Source organism: Lithobates pipiens, unplaced genomic scaffold (genome assembly GCF_037356315.1).
Source record: "Lithobates pipiens isolate NorthernLeopardFrog02 unplaced genomic scaffold, aLitPip1_a1.2 Scaffold_10, whole genome shotgun sequence".
NCBI classification, from domain to species: Eukaryota; Metazoa; Chordata; class Amphibia; order Anura; family Ranidae; genus Lithobates; species Lithobates pipiens.
The window spans coordinates 219,622,246-219,635,064 of record NW_027507686.1 but is presented as its reverse complement, the minus strand read 5'-3'; the positions used below and the strand labels follow the sequence as shown (position 1 = coordinate 219,635,064).

General features: G+C 43.6%; 1 protein-coding gene across 1 annotated transcript in view; it reads left to right on the top strand.

The window, feature by feature from the left end:
- ACP2 (acid phosphatase 2, lysosomal) overlaps window positions 1-12,819 on the top strand; it is a 40,440-nt gene that overhangs the window by 14,031 nt on the left and 13,590 nt on the right. Inside the window, exon 7 of the mRNA XM_077461396.1 lies at window positions 4,015-4,147. Within this exon, the coding sequence (XP_077317522.1) occupies window positions 4,015-4,147 (133 nt within the window). The remainder of the gene's footprint in view (window positions 1-4,014; window positions 4,148-12,819) is intronic.

The following is a 12,819-nucleotide window of genomic DNA, read 5'->3' as shown; positions in this document are numbered from 1 at the left end:
TTAATGCTCCTATCTGGAAGAAATGCACAAAGCACACCAAGATGCATATAAGAATACACTTGCCTCTTGTATTTAGGTAATATTTGATTTTCCTGGCATTCAGCTTTAACAGACATTTGCATGTGAATATATTTCCTTGTAAAACACAACAGTGAAAATGGTCTTCTGATTGGTGGCACTTACACATTTAATATTGATCTTCACTTATTGAATTGTATGCAATGCTGAAACTTTTTCCGTTTTGGTTAGAGAATGCTAAAACCTTCTCGGGCTTTTATTTATTTTATTTTTTTCCCCCCCGTCTGTTCCCTGATGGGGAGATTTCTCTTCCTGTCCTGAAGAAGCTACAGGAAGTGAAAGAAAATCACTCCAAAGACAATGGAATTTTAGCGCTTTCACATTATCACATGTCCCTATTGGTGGATTTTTTTTTATTTTTTTGTACCTCTTGCTCTGGTGACAACTCCATTTTCAATTGTTTGGTTAAAAATTAGTTACTGGGACAAATTGAGGGTTAAAGGGGTTGTAAATCCGGAAGGTTTATTTATCTAGATAAAAAGCCTTTTGTATGCAGCATCTGACAGTGCTGCCCCCCCCCCCTCCCCCCCCACATCCCTCTCGTTTTACTTACCTGACCCCTTGAAAGCCCGGCACTCGCCCCTGACGTCCTCTTCGCTGCTCACCCTGGCCGTTGATTGGCTAGAGTGGATGGATTGAAAGCAGCGCAGCCATTGGCTATCGCTGCTGTCAATCACATCAAATGACGTGGTGCGCCGGGGCGGGGCCAAGTAATGCAGCTGGCGGTCGTAGCCGCTCACTGTATCACGGGAGCTCGCCCGCCCGCAAGCACTACACCTCACGCGAGGGAGCTCACTTGAAGTTGTGTAGTCCTTGCGGGAGGGAGCCGAGACAGCCGTCGAGGGGCCCCAGAAGACCAAGATTCGGGGGCCACTCTGTGCAAAACGAGCTGCACAGTGGAGGTAGGTATAACCTGTTTGTTGTTTAAAAAAAAAAAAAAAAATTCCTTTAGTGACCCTTTAACATATATTCCTATTTTCATATCCATTCACTCTTACATCTCATATTTCCCACTCATCCATCTTATAGTCACTATTTCCTTCATCCTTTTTATTCACTTTTATATTATATATTCAGGTCTTCCTGCATCCGTTGTTAATTATGATCTGTTCCATTTTGCCCAGATCTTTTCATATTGCTGCACATTTCCCCTTTGTTCGTACATTATTCTCTCCTGTGGTACAACTTGGTTTACCGCCCTCACCCATTGACTTATTGTTGGTGGGTTTGGCTGGATCCATTTTTATTTTTTTTCCCCCACTATCTGTTTTCGTGCCAGGAAATTGTTTCTCAAGATTGCAGGCATAGAGGTTGCAAATAGAATGAAAAACATTTGCACAAACTTTGGAGTATGAGAGACCGATTGATTTGTATCTATTTCTCATTTAATTTGCTTGATTGATTTCCCCCATGAAGCTACAGCGCTTCTTATTTCTGAAAATCTTTTGAAGATCTGTGCAATCTGTAACAGTTGAACAGTTGGCTGCCAGGAATAATTTGCTTGATAAATGCCCACCACTGTACTTTCTTAAAGACCTGTTCACACACATGACCACGTATTCGCACCTTAAAACCCAAGTTACTTGACAGCCTATTGTTTTCAGTGGGCTTGAGTTGTTGCGTTACGCAAAACAGTCTAGGTATGTGTGGGTTTTTATTTATTTTATTTATTTATTTATTTTTGTTTAATTCATTCACATGCGTCGAGGGGACAATAGGAGCTGCAAATGCATGTTTACAGAGAACCTCATCTAGCTCTATTTGGAAAATGGCAGGCTCTTCTCATATCTCCCTAGATGCTGAGCATCCTTTTTTTTTTAGAAAACAAACTATAAAAATGTGCTATGAAAACAGAAGCGTATTGATGTAAAGCCAATCTAAGGCCCCGTCAGTTTTAAAATTATGTAATGTCACTAAACTACTAAGTACACGTAGGATGGCGTCACATTGTTGCCTTGCAACTGTGTGTCTAAAATACTTTCCAAAAGGAGAAAAGAGGACTTTTTTGTTTAACCACTTCAGCTCCGGAAGGTTTTACACCACCCCTTCCTGAGCAGGCCATTTTTTGCAATACTGTGTTGCTTTTAACTGACAATTGCGCGGTCGTGTGAAGTTGTAACCAAATAAAATGTATGTTCCTTTTTCCCCACAAATGGACCTTTTTTTGTTTTGGTGGTATTTAATCACCTCTGCAGTTTTATTGTTTGTGCTATAAACAAAAAAAGACCTACAATATTATTTTATTTATTATATATTTTTTTTTTTTTTTTTACTTTCTGCTATAAAACACACCCAATAAAATTAATAGAAAAATCTAATTTTCATAAATTTAAAATGTATTCTTTTACCAATAAGTGTATATTGATTGGTTTGTGCAAAAGTAGATTTATGGGCTCTTTATTTATTTTTTTTACTAGTAATGACAGCCATTTTTAGCGGGATTGCAACATTGGAGCGGACAAATCTGACACTAAGTGAACTTTTTGGGAACCGGTGACACCAATAGAGTGATCGGTTCTAAAAAAAAAAAAATGCATTGTCACTGTATAAAAGACACTGGCAGGGAAGGGGTTAACATCCGGTGATCAAAGGGTTAAGTGTGCTCCTACGGAGTGATTTATAACTTGAGGGGGGGGGGGGGGGTGAGGTGGGTGTGTGGATGCACTGGAGGAAAGCTTAGCAGAAACACAAGATCTCCTTTTTTTCCTCCCTCACAAAATGGCGATTTGCCTTGTTTACATAGGCAGACCGCCCTTCTGCCTTTCCTCGAATGATCGGCGGGTCCCGGCAGCCGCCGGACTCGCTGATTGGCTCCTGCTGTGTCTAATCACAGTGGGAGCGGGGCTCTGGCACGCGCCCCAGATCATGTGCGCAAAATCACATGCAGGTACGTGGTTTTGCGTAGCCGGGCTTACGTTGCCGCAGTATATAATTGGTGGGCGGTCCGGAAGCTGTTAAATTCTGTCCTTCTTGTTCTGTAGTCTGTGGGGTTTATTTATTTAAAACCTGACGAGTGCAAAATCTGGTGCAAATCTGCATAGAAACCAATCGGCTTCCATGTTTATTTGGCAAACCCTAATTTAAACAAGATTTTCCATATTAAGTTAAGCCATAAATGATTTGATTTTCTTTCGTTCCACACCAGGTGAAAGGAAAGCAAATTGCTTGCTTCCCCCATCAACACTGACTGAATCTCTCCCGCAGAGCTATTATGTTCTGCTGACAGGGAGCCTGCCCAGCCGGTAGAACATGATTACTGCTAGGGGCTGTGGCCTAGCCTGCCCATAGATGGATTGAATCTTAGCTGGGCCCTGCTGAACCAGCCCGGCTGGTTCAGCAGGGACCAGCTAAGATTCAATCCATCTATGGCTGGCTTTAGTGTTATGTCTACAAGCATTAGACAACTAACATGCCAGTAAACAGTATTGCATTTATAGTCTTAGTTTAAGATAAAACTCCTTAATTATTATGCAAGATTAGGGAGATCGATGCTCAAACCAAAGGGGAAGATAATATCTGGTAGCTACCAACATCAGCATGTTCTCGCACCAAATAAAGAGTTGATAATATATTTGAATGTGGCGCTCACCATTAGAAATACAGCTTTGAGTGCAAAAATGTATTAACCTGTGCACTTCCTGCACCTCCAGACCTCAGATCAGTCTCAGACGCTGTACTCGTAGAAATGCATAATACTGCTGAAAGGCATACTGCAGGCTTCTTCCATACAGCATGCCAAAGTCTTAAGTTGCCGGAGGGTTTTCAGTGATGACAGGGATGTGAATGAGCCACACTTTGTTATTGACACAGCCTTATTATCTGTTATAGCTAGTAGTAGCAAATGCCAGCGCAAATGACATTGTTTGCCACTGGGTTGCTGACCCTTGGATTATATTAATATAATGTTGATATAAGACTTTGATTGCCCCGTCCTAGGCAAAGCATAACCTGAGTCTCCCCTCTTGGGCAACAAAAGAGGTTGTGGCACGACTGAGTGAATTAAAGGATTTCAGCTTCAGGTTCCTGTTTGGGATTATTGAACAGAAGAATAAAGCGCGTCTACAGGGAGGTAAGTCACACAGCCTTAGAATATTTTATTTTTCCAAAAACTATTTTTTGAGAAAAAGATGCTAAAATCGAATTATACAATGTTGTATTAACCACTTCAGGACCGCCGTATTGCCAATGTACGTCAACACAATGGCACAGGCAGGCACAATCACGTAAATGTACGTGAATGCCTTCTAGCGGGTGGGGGGTCCGATCGGACCCCCTCCCGCTAGATACGGCGGTCCCTTTCGGTGCCGGAGCGATCGGCGATGAGGGGATGGCCGTTGGTTTCCGCCCATCCCCCTCTCGATCGCTCCTGGCCAGTGACGAACTTCCTCCCCTGTGAAAATGTAAACGCAGGAGGAGGAAGTGATGTCACACTCCTCGTGGCGGTCTTTTTGAACCGGACAGCGAGGAGTGAAGACGTCCAAGTAAGTGCACCAACAGTCCACTGACACATAGGTACACACAGGCACACATGTCACCCCCCGATCGGCCCCCCGCCCCCCCCCCAGTCACAGTGTCACTAATGCAGTGTTCATTTATTTATTGATCACTACATTTAGTGTCAGTTGTGACTGTAAAAAGTGTCAGGGCAGCTAGTGTTAGGCCCCTTTAGGTCCAGGGTAGCCCCCTACCCCCCCTAATAAAGGTTTAACCCCTTGATTGCCCTCCCAGTTAACCCTTTCACCCTCTTTTACCAGTGTCACTAAGCGATCGTTTTTCTGATCCCTGCAATAGTGTCACTGGTCCCGCTAGGAAGCTAGTTTTTTTTTTTTAGGTTCAACGCCAGGTTTTTATACCGTTAGGTACCCCGATATATAACCTAATAAAGGTTTTAACCCTTTGATTGCCCCTAGAGTTAACCCTTTCGCCAGCGATCGCTGCATAAGTGTCACTGGTGACGCTGGTTAGCCAGTTAGTTATTTAGTTATTTAGGTTCCCCGTCAGGTTTTTATAAAGCTTCAGGTACCCCCATATAAATACCCAATAAAGGTTTTAACCCCTGATTGCCCTTAGTTAACCCTTTCACCAGTGATCACCGTATAAGTGTTACGGGTGACGCTGGTTAGGTAGTTCGCTTTTTATAGCATCAGGGCACCCGCCATTTATTACCTAATAAAGGTTTAACCCCCTGATCACCCGGCGGGTGATATAAATTTGGTTTTAGGGTCAGAAAGGGTCTGCGTCGCCCCAGGCAGTGCTAGGTTAGTGCCAGCACCGCTAACACCCACGCGCAAAGCATACACCTCCCTTAGTGGTATAGTATCCGAACAGATCAATATCTGATCTGATCAGATCTATACTAGCGTGCCCAGCAATTTAGGGTTCTAAAAAAACGCATTGTTAGCAGGATCAATCCAGATACCTGCTAGCACCTGCGTTTTGCCCCTCTGCCCAGCCCAGCCCAGCCCACCCAAGTGCAGTATCGATCGATCACTGTCACTTACAAAACACAACACACATAACTGCAGCGTTCGCAGAGTCAGGCCTGATCCCTGCGATCGCTAACAGTTTTTTTTTTTTTTGTAGCGTTTTATACAGTCGCTGACAGGCTAGGTGCTTTTTTACCTGTGAGTCTCACTACTGTACCCCTAAATTTAGAGCCCAAAATGGCAAAGCGAAGGTACACTAGTGAAGAGGCCTACACGTTTCTGAGCATGACAGATAGTGAAGAGGAAGACACTGATCTGTCAGATTCAGGCTCAGAATACGAACCTGTAGAGGACAGCGCCTCCATGTCAGATAGCTCTGACGACGAAGAAGAGGTCCCTGCTATTGTCAGGCGTACCCGACCCCGATTTTCTGATGTTGTTGAGGTGCAGGAACCGCAAGTCCCTCGTATGGAGTATAGAGCCAGTACTAGCGCCGCTCATCCTTTTGGTGAACTGGCAAGCACCAGCGGCCTAGTACACCCTGGACGTACATACAGCACTGCAGTATCACGTGGTGACGTGGCGAGTCCCATAAGTGCAGTTCAAGCTGGCGAGGTGGCAAGCACAAGTAGTGTCCCGCTGCCACCAAGAAGAAGACAAAGACAGGCCCGTCGTACCCATAGTGCCCTTCCTGCAGAATTCGCCTATCCCAATTGGGTGCCCACCACTTCTGCAGAACCCGTACTTCCCCCATTCACTGCCCAACCCGGTATTCAGGTGGATACAGATGATTTTACGCCACTCGATTTTTATTCTCTGTATCTCACGGAAGATCTCTATAGATCTATTGTGGACCAAACCAATTTATATGCTGGTCAACGCATCGCCGCTAATCCCCAGTTGCCGTCTCTTGCCAGAGATTGGAAACCAGTTACGGTTTCCGAATTTAAGAAGTTTTTGGGCCTTTCCCTCAACATGGGCACACATAAATTTATGCGGATGCGGGCTTATTGGTCCACGCATCCGGCTGACCACATGCCCGTGTTCTCTAACTCCATGTCCAGGAAACGATACGAGCAGATCTTGCGGTTCTTGCACTTCAGTGACAATGAACTTTGTCGTCCACGTGGAGACCCTGAATACGATCGGCTCTACAAAATTCGGCCCCTCATAAACCACTTCAACCAACGTTTTGCAGACTTGTTTACTCCCCAAAAAGTTGTCTGCGTTGATGAGTCCCTGGTTAAGTTTACTGGTCGCTTGTCATTCAAACAGTACATTCCCAACAAGCGTACCAGATACGGGGTCAAGCTCTATAAGTGCTGTGACAGGGCCACAGGCTATGCATGGAGCTTTATGGTTTATGAGGGTAAAGATAGTTACGTAGAGCCGGAGAACTGCCCTGATTACATAGGAAGCGCTGGCAAGATAGTGTGGAAATTGGTGTCACCCTTATTTGGAAAGGGGTACCACTTGTACGTGGACAACTATTACACCAGCGTGCCACTGTTTAGTCATTTATTTGATAATCAGATTGGAGCATGTGGCACTGTGCGACCTAATCGCCGGGGCTTTCCCCAGCGGCTTGTAGATTCCCGTCTTAGGCTGGGGGAGAGAGCCTGCTATCGGTGTAATAATTTGCTCGCTATGAAGTGGAGGCATAATAAGAATGTTTTCGTTCTTACCTCCCTTCATGCAGACACGACGGTCCAAATTTCTACGGCGACTGGTATTGTGGAGAAACCCCTCTGTGTCCACGAATATAACAAAAATATGGGAGGGGTGGACCTCAATGACCAGATGTTGGCGCCGTATCTAACTTCCCGTAAGACCAGACGCTGGTACAAAAAAGTGTCTGCTTACTTATTTCAATTGGCTTTGCTGAATGCTTTTGTGCTATACAAAACTTCAGGCGGAACATTAACCTTTCTTTTCTTCCAAAGAGAGGTTGTCACAGAGCTTCTGTTTCCAGACGGTTCTGTACCTCACCATTCCCAACCAAATGCAGTAAGCCGGCTGCATGAGAGGCATTATTCTTATGTCCTCCCGAGTACCCCTACCCAACGAGCCCCCCAAAAAAGATGTCGTGTCTGTAGCAAGCGCGGATATAGGCGTGACACCCGTTCTTATTGTCCACGCTGTCCTGGCAATCCTGGTCTTTGTCAGGGTGAGTGTTTTGAACGCTACCATGAACTAGTGAAGTATTAGCGTAGGGTACAGCATTTCACAGGCTAGGCACACTTACACAGGGTCTCCCAGGATGCCATCGCATTTTGAGAGACCCGAACCGTTACAGTTTACAGTTAAAAAAAAGTGTATAAATAAAAAACCAAAAAAATATAAAAACCAAACATAGTTGTCATTTTATTGTTCTCTCTCTCTCTCTCTGTCTCTCTCTGTCTCTGTCTCTGTCTCTGTGTCTCTGTCTCTGTCTCTGTCTCTGTCTCTCTCTCTCTCTCTCTCTGTCTCTCTCTCTCTCTCTCTCTGTCTCTCTCTCTCTCTGTCTCTCTCTCTCTCTGTCTCTCTCTCTCTCTGTCTCTCTCTCTCTCTGTCTCTCTGTCTCTCTCTCTGTCTCTCTGTCTCTCTCTGTCTCTCTGTCTCTCTCTCTGTCTCTCTGTCTCTCTCTGTCTCTCTGTCTCTCTCTCTGTCTCTCTGTCTCTCTCTCTCTCTCTCTCTCTCTCTCTCTCTCTCTCTCTCTCTCTGCAACTCCAGTGCTGTAGGAGGTGATTTCACCACCACAGTTAAAAAAGAGCATATATGCCGAAGCATGGGGGCATAATGGGTGGAGGAGCGATTTTGCTCCTAATGCCGCGTACATACGGTCAAAATTCCGACGGAGGGCTTGCCCGTGGAAAAGTTTGAACGTATGTACGCAGCATAACTTTTTTGCGGGAGGATGCCCCCATGCTTCGGCATATATATATATTTTAGGCACAGGTTGTGTTAAATGTTTTATTTTTTACTGTTTTTTTTTTTTTTGGCAATTGCTTTGCAGGTATGGTATGGTAAGGTTTTACTGGGATGTTACTTTGTTTTAACGTTAACCATAATTTGCTTAGCAGGTACGCCATTCAGCTGCAGCGCGGATTTATTTATCTTGACAGCAACAGCGTTTGCTCCCACGATACGTAAAGCCGTGACTCCAGTGCTGTAGGCGGTGATTTCACCACCACAGTTAAAAAAGAGCATATATGCCGAAGCATGGGGGCATAAGGGGTGGAGGAGCGATTTTGCTCCTAATGCCGCGTACATACGGTCAAAATTCCGACAGGGGGCTTGCCCATGGAAAAGTTTGAACGTATGTACGCGGCATAACTTTTTTGCGGGAGGATGCCCCCATGCTTCGGCATATATAAATGGTGCATGTATGTCCATCATTAGAAGTGGGTGGATGAAGGGAGGTAACTAATGGTGGGCATACCCACCGATCAATCTTTTTTTTTCGTTCAGACAACATGACTCTCAGTAAATAGCTTGGGGTGTCTACTTTCCAAAATGGGGTAATTTGGGGGGGTTTTGTGCTATTTTGGCATTTTATGGCCTTTGCACCCTTAGAAATCCTGAAGGTGGTGATTGGTTTTCGGGGTGCCGTACGCGACTAGACTCCCAAAAAGTCCCACACATGTGGTATCCCCATACTCGGGAGAAGTAGCTGAATATATTTTGGGGTGCAATTCCACATATAACCATGGCATGTGTGAGCAATATATCATTTAGTGACAACTTTTTGTACCTTTTTATTTTTTTTTTTTTTTTTTTTTTTTGTCATTATTCAATCCCTTAGGACAAAAAAAATAAATATTCAATGGGCTCAACATACCCATCAGCAGTTTCCTTGGGGTGTCTACTTTCCAAAATGGGGTCATTTGGGGGGGGTTTGTACTGCCCTGCCATTTTAGCACCTCAAGAAATGAGATAGGCAGTCATAAATTAAAAGCTGTGTAAATTCCAGAAAATGTACTCTAGTTTGTAGACGCTATAACTTTTGCGCAAACCAAAAAATATACGCTTATTGACATTTTTTTTACTAAAGACATGTGGCTGAATAAATTTTGCCCTCAATGTATGACTAAAATTTAGTTTATTCGATTTTTCTTATAACATAAAGAAGAAAATATCATTTTTTTTCAAAATTTTCGCTCTTTTTTCCATTTATATCGCAAAAAATAAAAATCGCAGAGGCAATCAAATACCATCAAAAGAAAGCTCTATTTGTGGGAAGAAAAGGACGCGAATTTCGTTTGGGTGCAATATTGCATGACCGCGCAATTGCCAGTTAAAGCAGCGCAGTGCAAAATTGTAAAAAGACCCCTGGTCCTTAAGGTGTTTATTGGTCCGAGGCTGAAGTGGTTAAGCAGCATACAGTTTACATATTGTGGGTGATACATAAGGCAAGTTATAAGTCCCATAGGTACAAGTATATAATGGGTAAATCACTATAATGGAATACGAACAGTCAACTTCAGAGAAGGAAGAACATCCGTTTAACACACCATATTACGTATTTATCGGTGTATTTCACGCACTTTTCCCCCTGATAATGTACCTCGGAGGGGAAGAAGGGGGATGAGCGCCGCCAGAATTCACAGAGCCGTCATCAACTGTATAATCCGCTCTGATGTCACACACGCGGTCCCGCCTCCGCCACCGGTGTTGGACCAGTGTTCTGTCAATCTCAGGAGCTAACCCGATGGCGGAGGCGGGACTGTGTATGTGACTGCCAAATGAGAGCCGCGTAAACGGGAGATGGCGGCTCTGTGATTTCCTGCATGATTTTTACATTTTGCATTAGAGATGGTGAGGCGGCAGGTGGGCGCAGATCAGGCTGCATTGAGGCGGCAGGTGGGCGCAGATCAGGCTGCATTGAGGCGGCAGGTGGGCGCAGATCAGGCTGCATTGAGGCGGCAGGTTGGCACTGACCATTATTTTGCTTCAAAGTGGTTTTATTTTGAAAAAGCTTTTTTTTTTTTTTTCCTGAAACTTCCCTCTAAAATTAAAGGTGCGTGTTATACGCCAATAAATATGGCTTTTGTATAAACCATCACAAAGTCTTATGTCGACCGGACTTTTAGACGGACTTTGTCTGGCAGACAAATCAACGGACTTTGCAGCTGAGGTCCGACGGATTTTCAAAAGAACGGACTTGGCCACACACGATCACTCCAAAAGTCTGACAAGTTCGAACGTGATGACGTAGAATAAGGAAGTTCGTAGCCAATAGCTGCCCTAGCGTCCGGTTTTAGTCTGTCGGGCTAGCACACAGACTGGATTTTTCGACTGGACTCGAGTCTGTCGAAAAAATTTGAAGCCAGTTTTATTTCTAGGTCCGCCGGTCTTTTGGGAAGAAAAAGTCCGCTGGAGCCCACACACGATCAAATTGTCCGGTCTCTGGTCCACCGGAAAGTCCGATCGTGTGCACGGTCGTGAATTCATTTTGACCAGCAGTTTTGTCAGCTGTTGAAAGGTGAACTCCAGGCAGATAAGACACAAAAATAAATTAAGCTCTGTATTCATTCATACATAAATGTTTGTCCAAAAGATGAAAGAAGCATGCTGATTGGGGGTGGGGGGGGGGGGGGCAGAGTGAATGGGAGTGTGCTTCTTTCACTGCCCTCTCCTGTGCCTTGGCTTCCCTTAATACTACCAATATGTTGGATCCCATAGAATGAATGACCTTTCCTTCAAGCTTGCCTCACTTTGACTTTGTCCCTAGATTATGCAAGTGGGTCACCATTTTGTGTGCCCATCCACACTAGAATATATTCATGAATGGTTTGCTATGCCCCTGATTGTTTGCTAAATAGAGGTACCCAGCAAAGGTGGCCGTTATCCCCACTCCTTTTTGCAATAGCAACTTAATCACTGACTATTCGTATCCCCAGATAGATTTGGGGAAATCTCCTCCTTTGGAAGCAGAACAGACCTGGTGGGCCTATACAGAATATAAGACAAGGGCACAGGATCATCAGTTGGAAAGGTGAATACATTTATTGGAATAAAAACAATAACACATTTTACACTGAAGAATATGGTTTGCATCAGAGATGACATTCACAGAGCAACCATGTAATACCAGCCAAAGGCAGTCTCAAGGAGGGTGAAGCAGGCAGCTGCTGTGATCTGGTTAGGCTCGCTAGACCTGCTGTGTTGGCCGTCAAATTTTGGTGTCTGCAGCTAGTCTGGAAGCTTATGGGGAAGTGCCAATGCATGAGGTCAGACAATTTAGTTTTAAGGTAACGCCCTTTGCACAGCTTTTGGGATTGGAGAAGCCAGACAATCTTATTTAATGTACCAATATTCAATCTGCAAAATCAAATCTAGTATGTGAAAATACAAAAACAATTAGTGCTAAAATAAGTTGCTAGCCAACACCTATAAGTAATATAAAACAAATTAAAATGATTGTAAAGTGTTGTGTGTTGTGTGTGTGTGTGTGTTAGATAGAGAGAGATATATATATATATATATATATATATATATATATATATATATATATATATATATATATATATATATATATATATATATATATATATATATATATATATATATATATATATATATATCAGACAGACAGACAGACAGACACGGCCCCCTTGAACTTTTCAACCTTTTGCCACATTTCAGGCTATAAAGATATAACATTTAAATTTTTTTTGTGAAGTGGAACGAAATCTATTGGATATTTTTAACTTTTTTTTTTTTTTAGCAAATAAAAAAACTGAAAAGTGGTGCGTGCAAAATTATTCGGCCCCTTTACTTTCAGTGCAGCAAACTCACTCCAGAAGTTCAGCGAGGATCTCTGAATGATCCAATGTTGTCCTAAATGACTGATGGTGAGAAATAGAATCCACCTGTGTGTAATCAAGTCTCTGTATAAATGCACCTGCTCTATGATAGTCTCAGGGTTCTGTTGAAAGCACAGAGAGCATCATGAAGACCAAGGAACACACCAGGCAGGTCCGTAATACTGTTGTGGAGAAGTTTAAAGCCGGATTTGTATACAAAAAGATATCCCAAGCTTTAAACATCGCAAGGAGCACTGTGCAAGCGATCATTTTGAAATGGAAGGAGTATCAGACCACTGCAAATCTACCAAGACCTGGCTGTCCCTCTAAACTTTCAGCTCAGACAAGGAAAAGACTGATCAGAGATGTAGCCAAGAGGCCCATGATCACTCTGGATGAACTGCAGAGAACTACAGCTGAGATGGGAGAGTCTGTCCATAGGACAACAATCAGTCGTACACTGCACAAATCTGGCCTTTATGGAAGAGTGGCAAGAAGAGAGCCATTTCTCAAAGATATCCATAAAA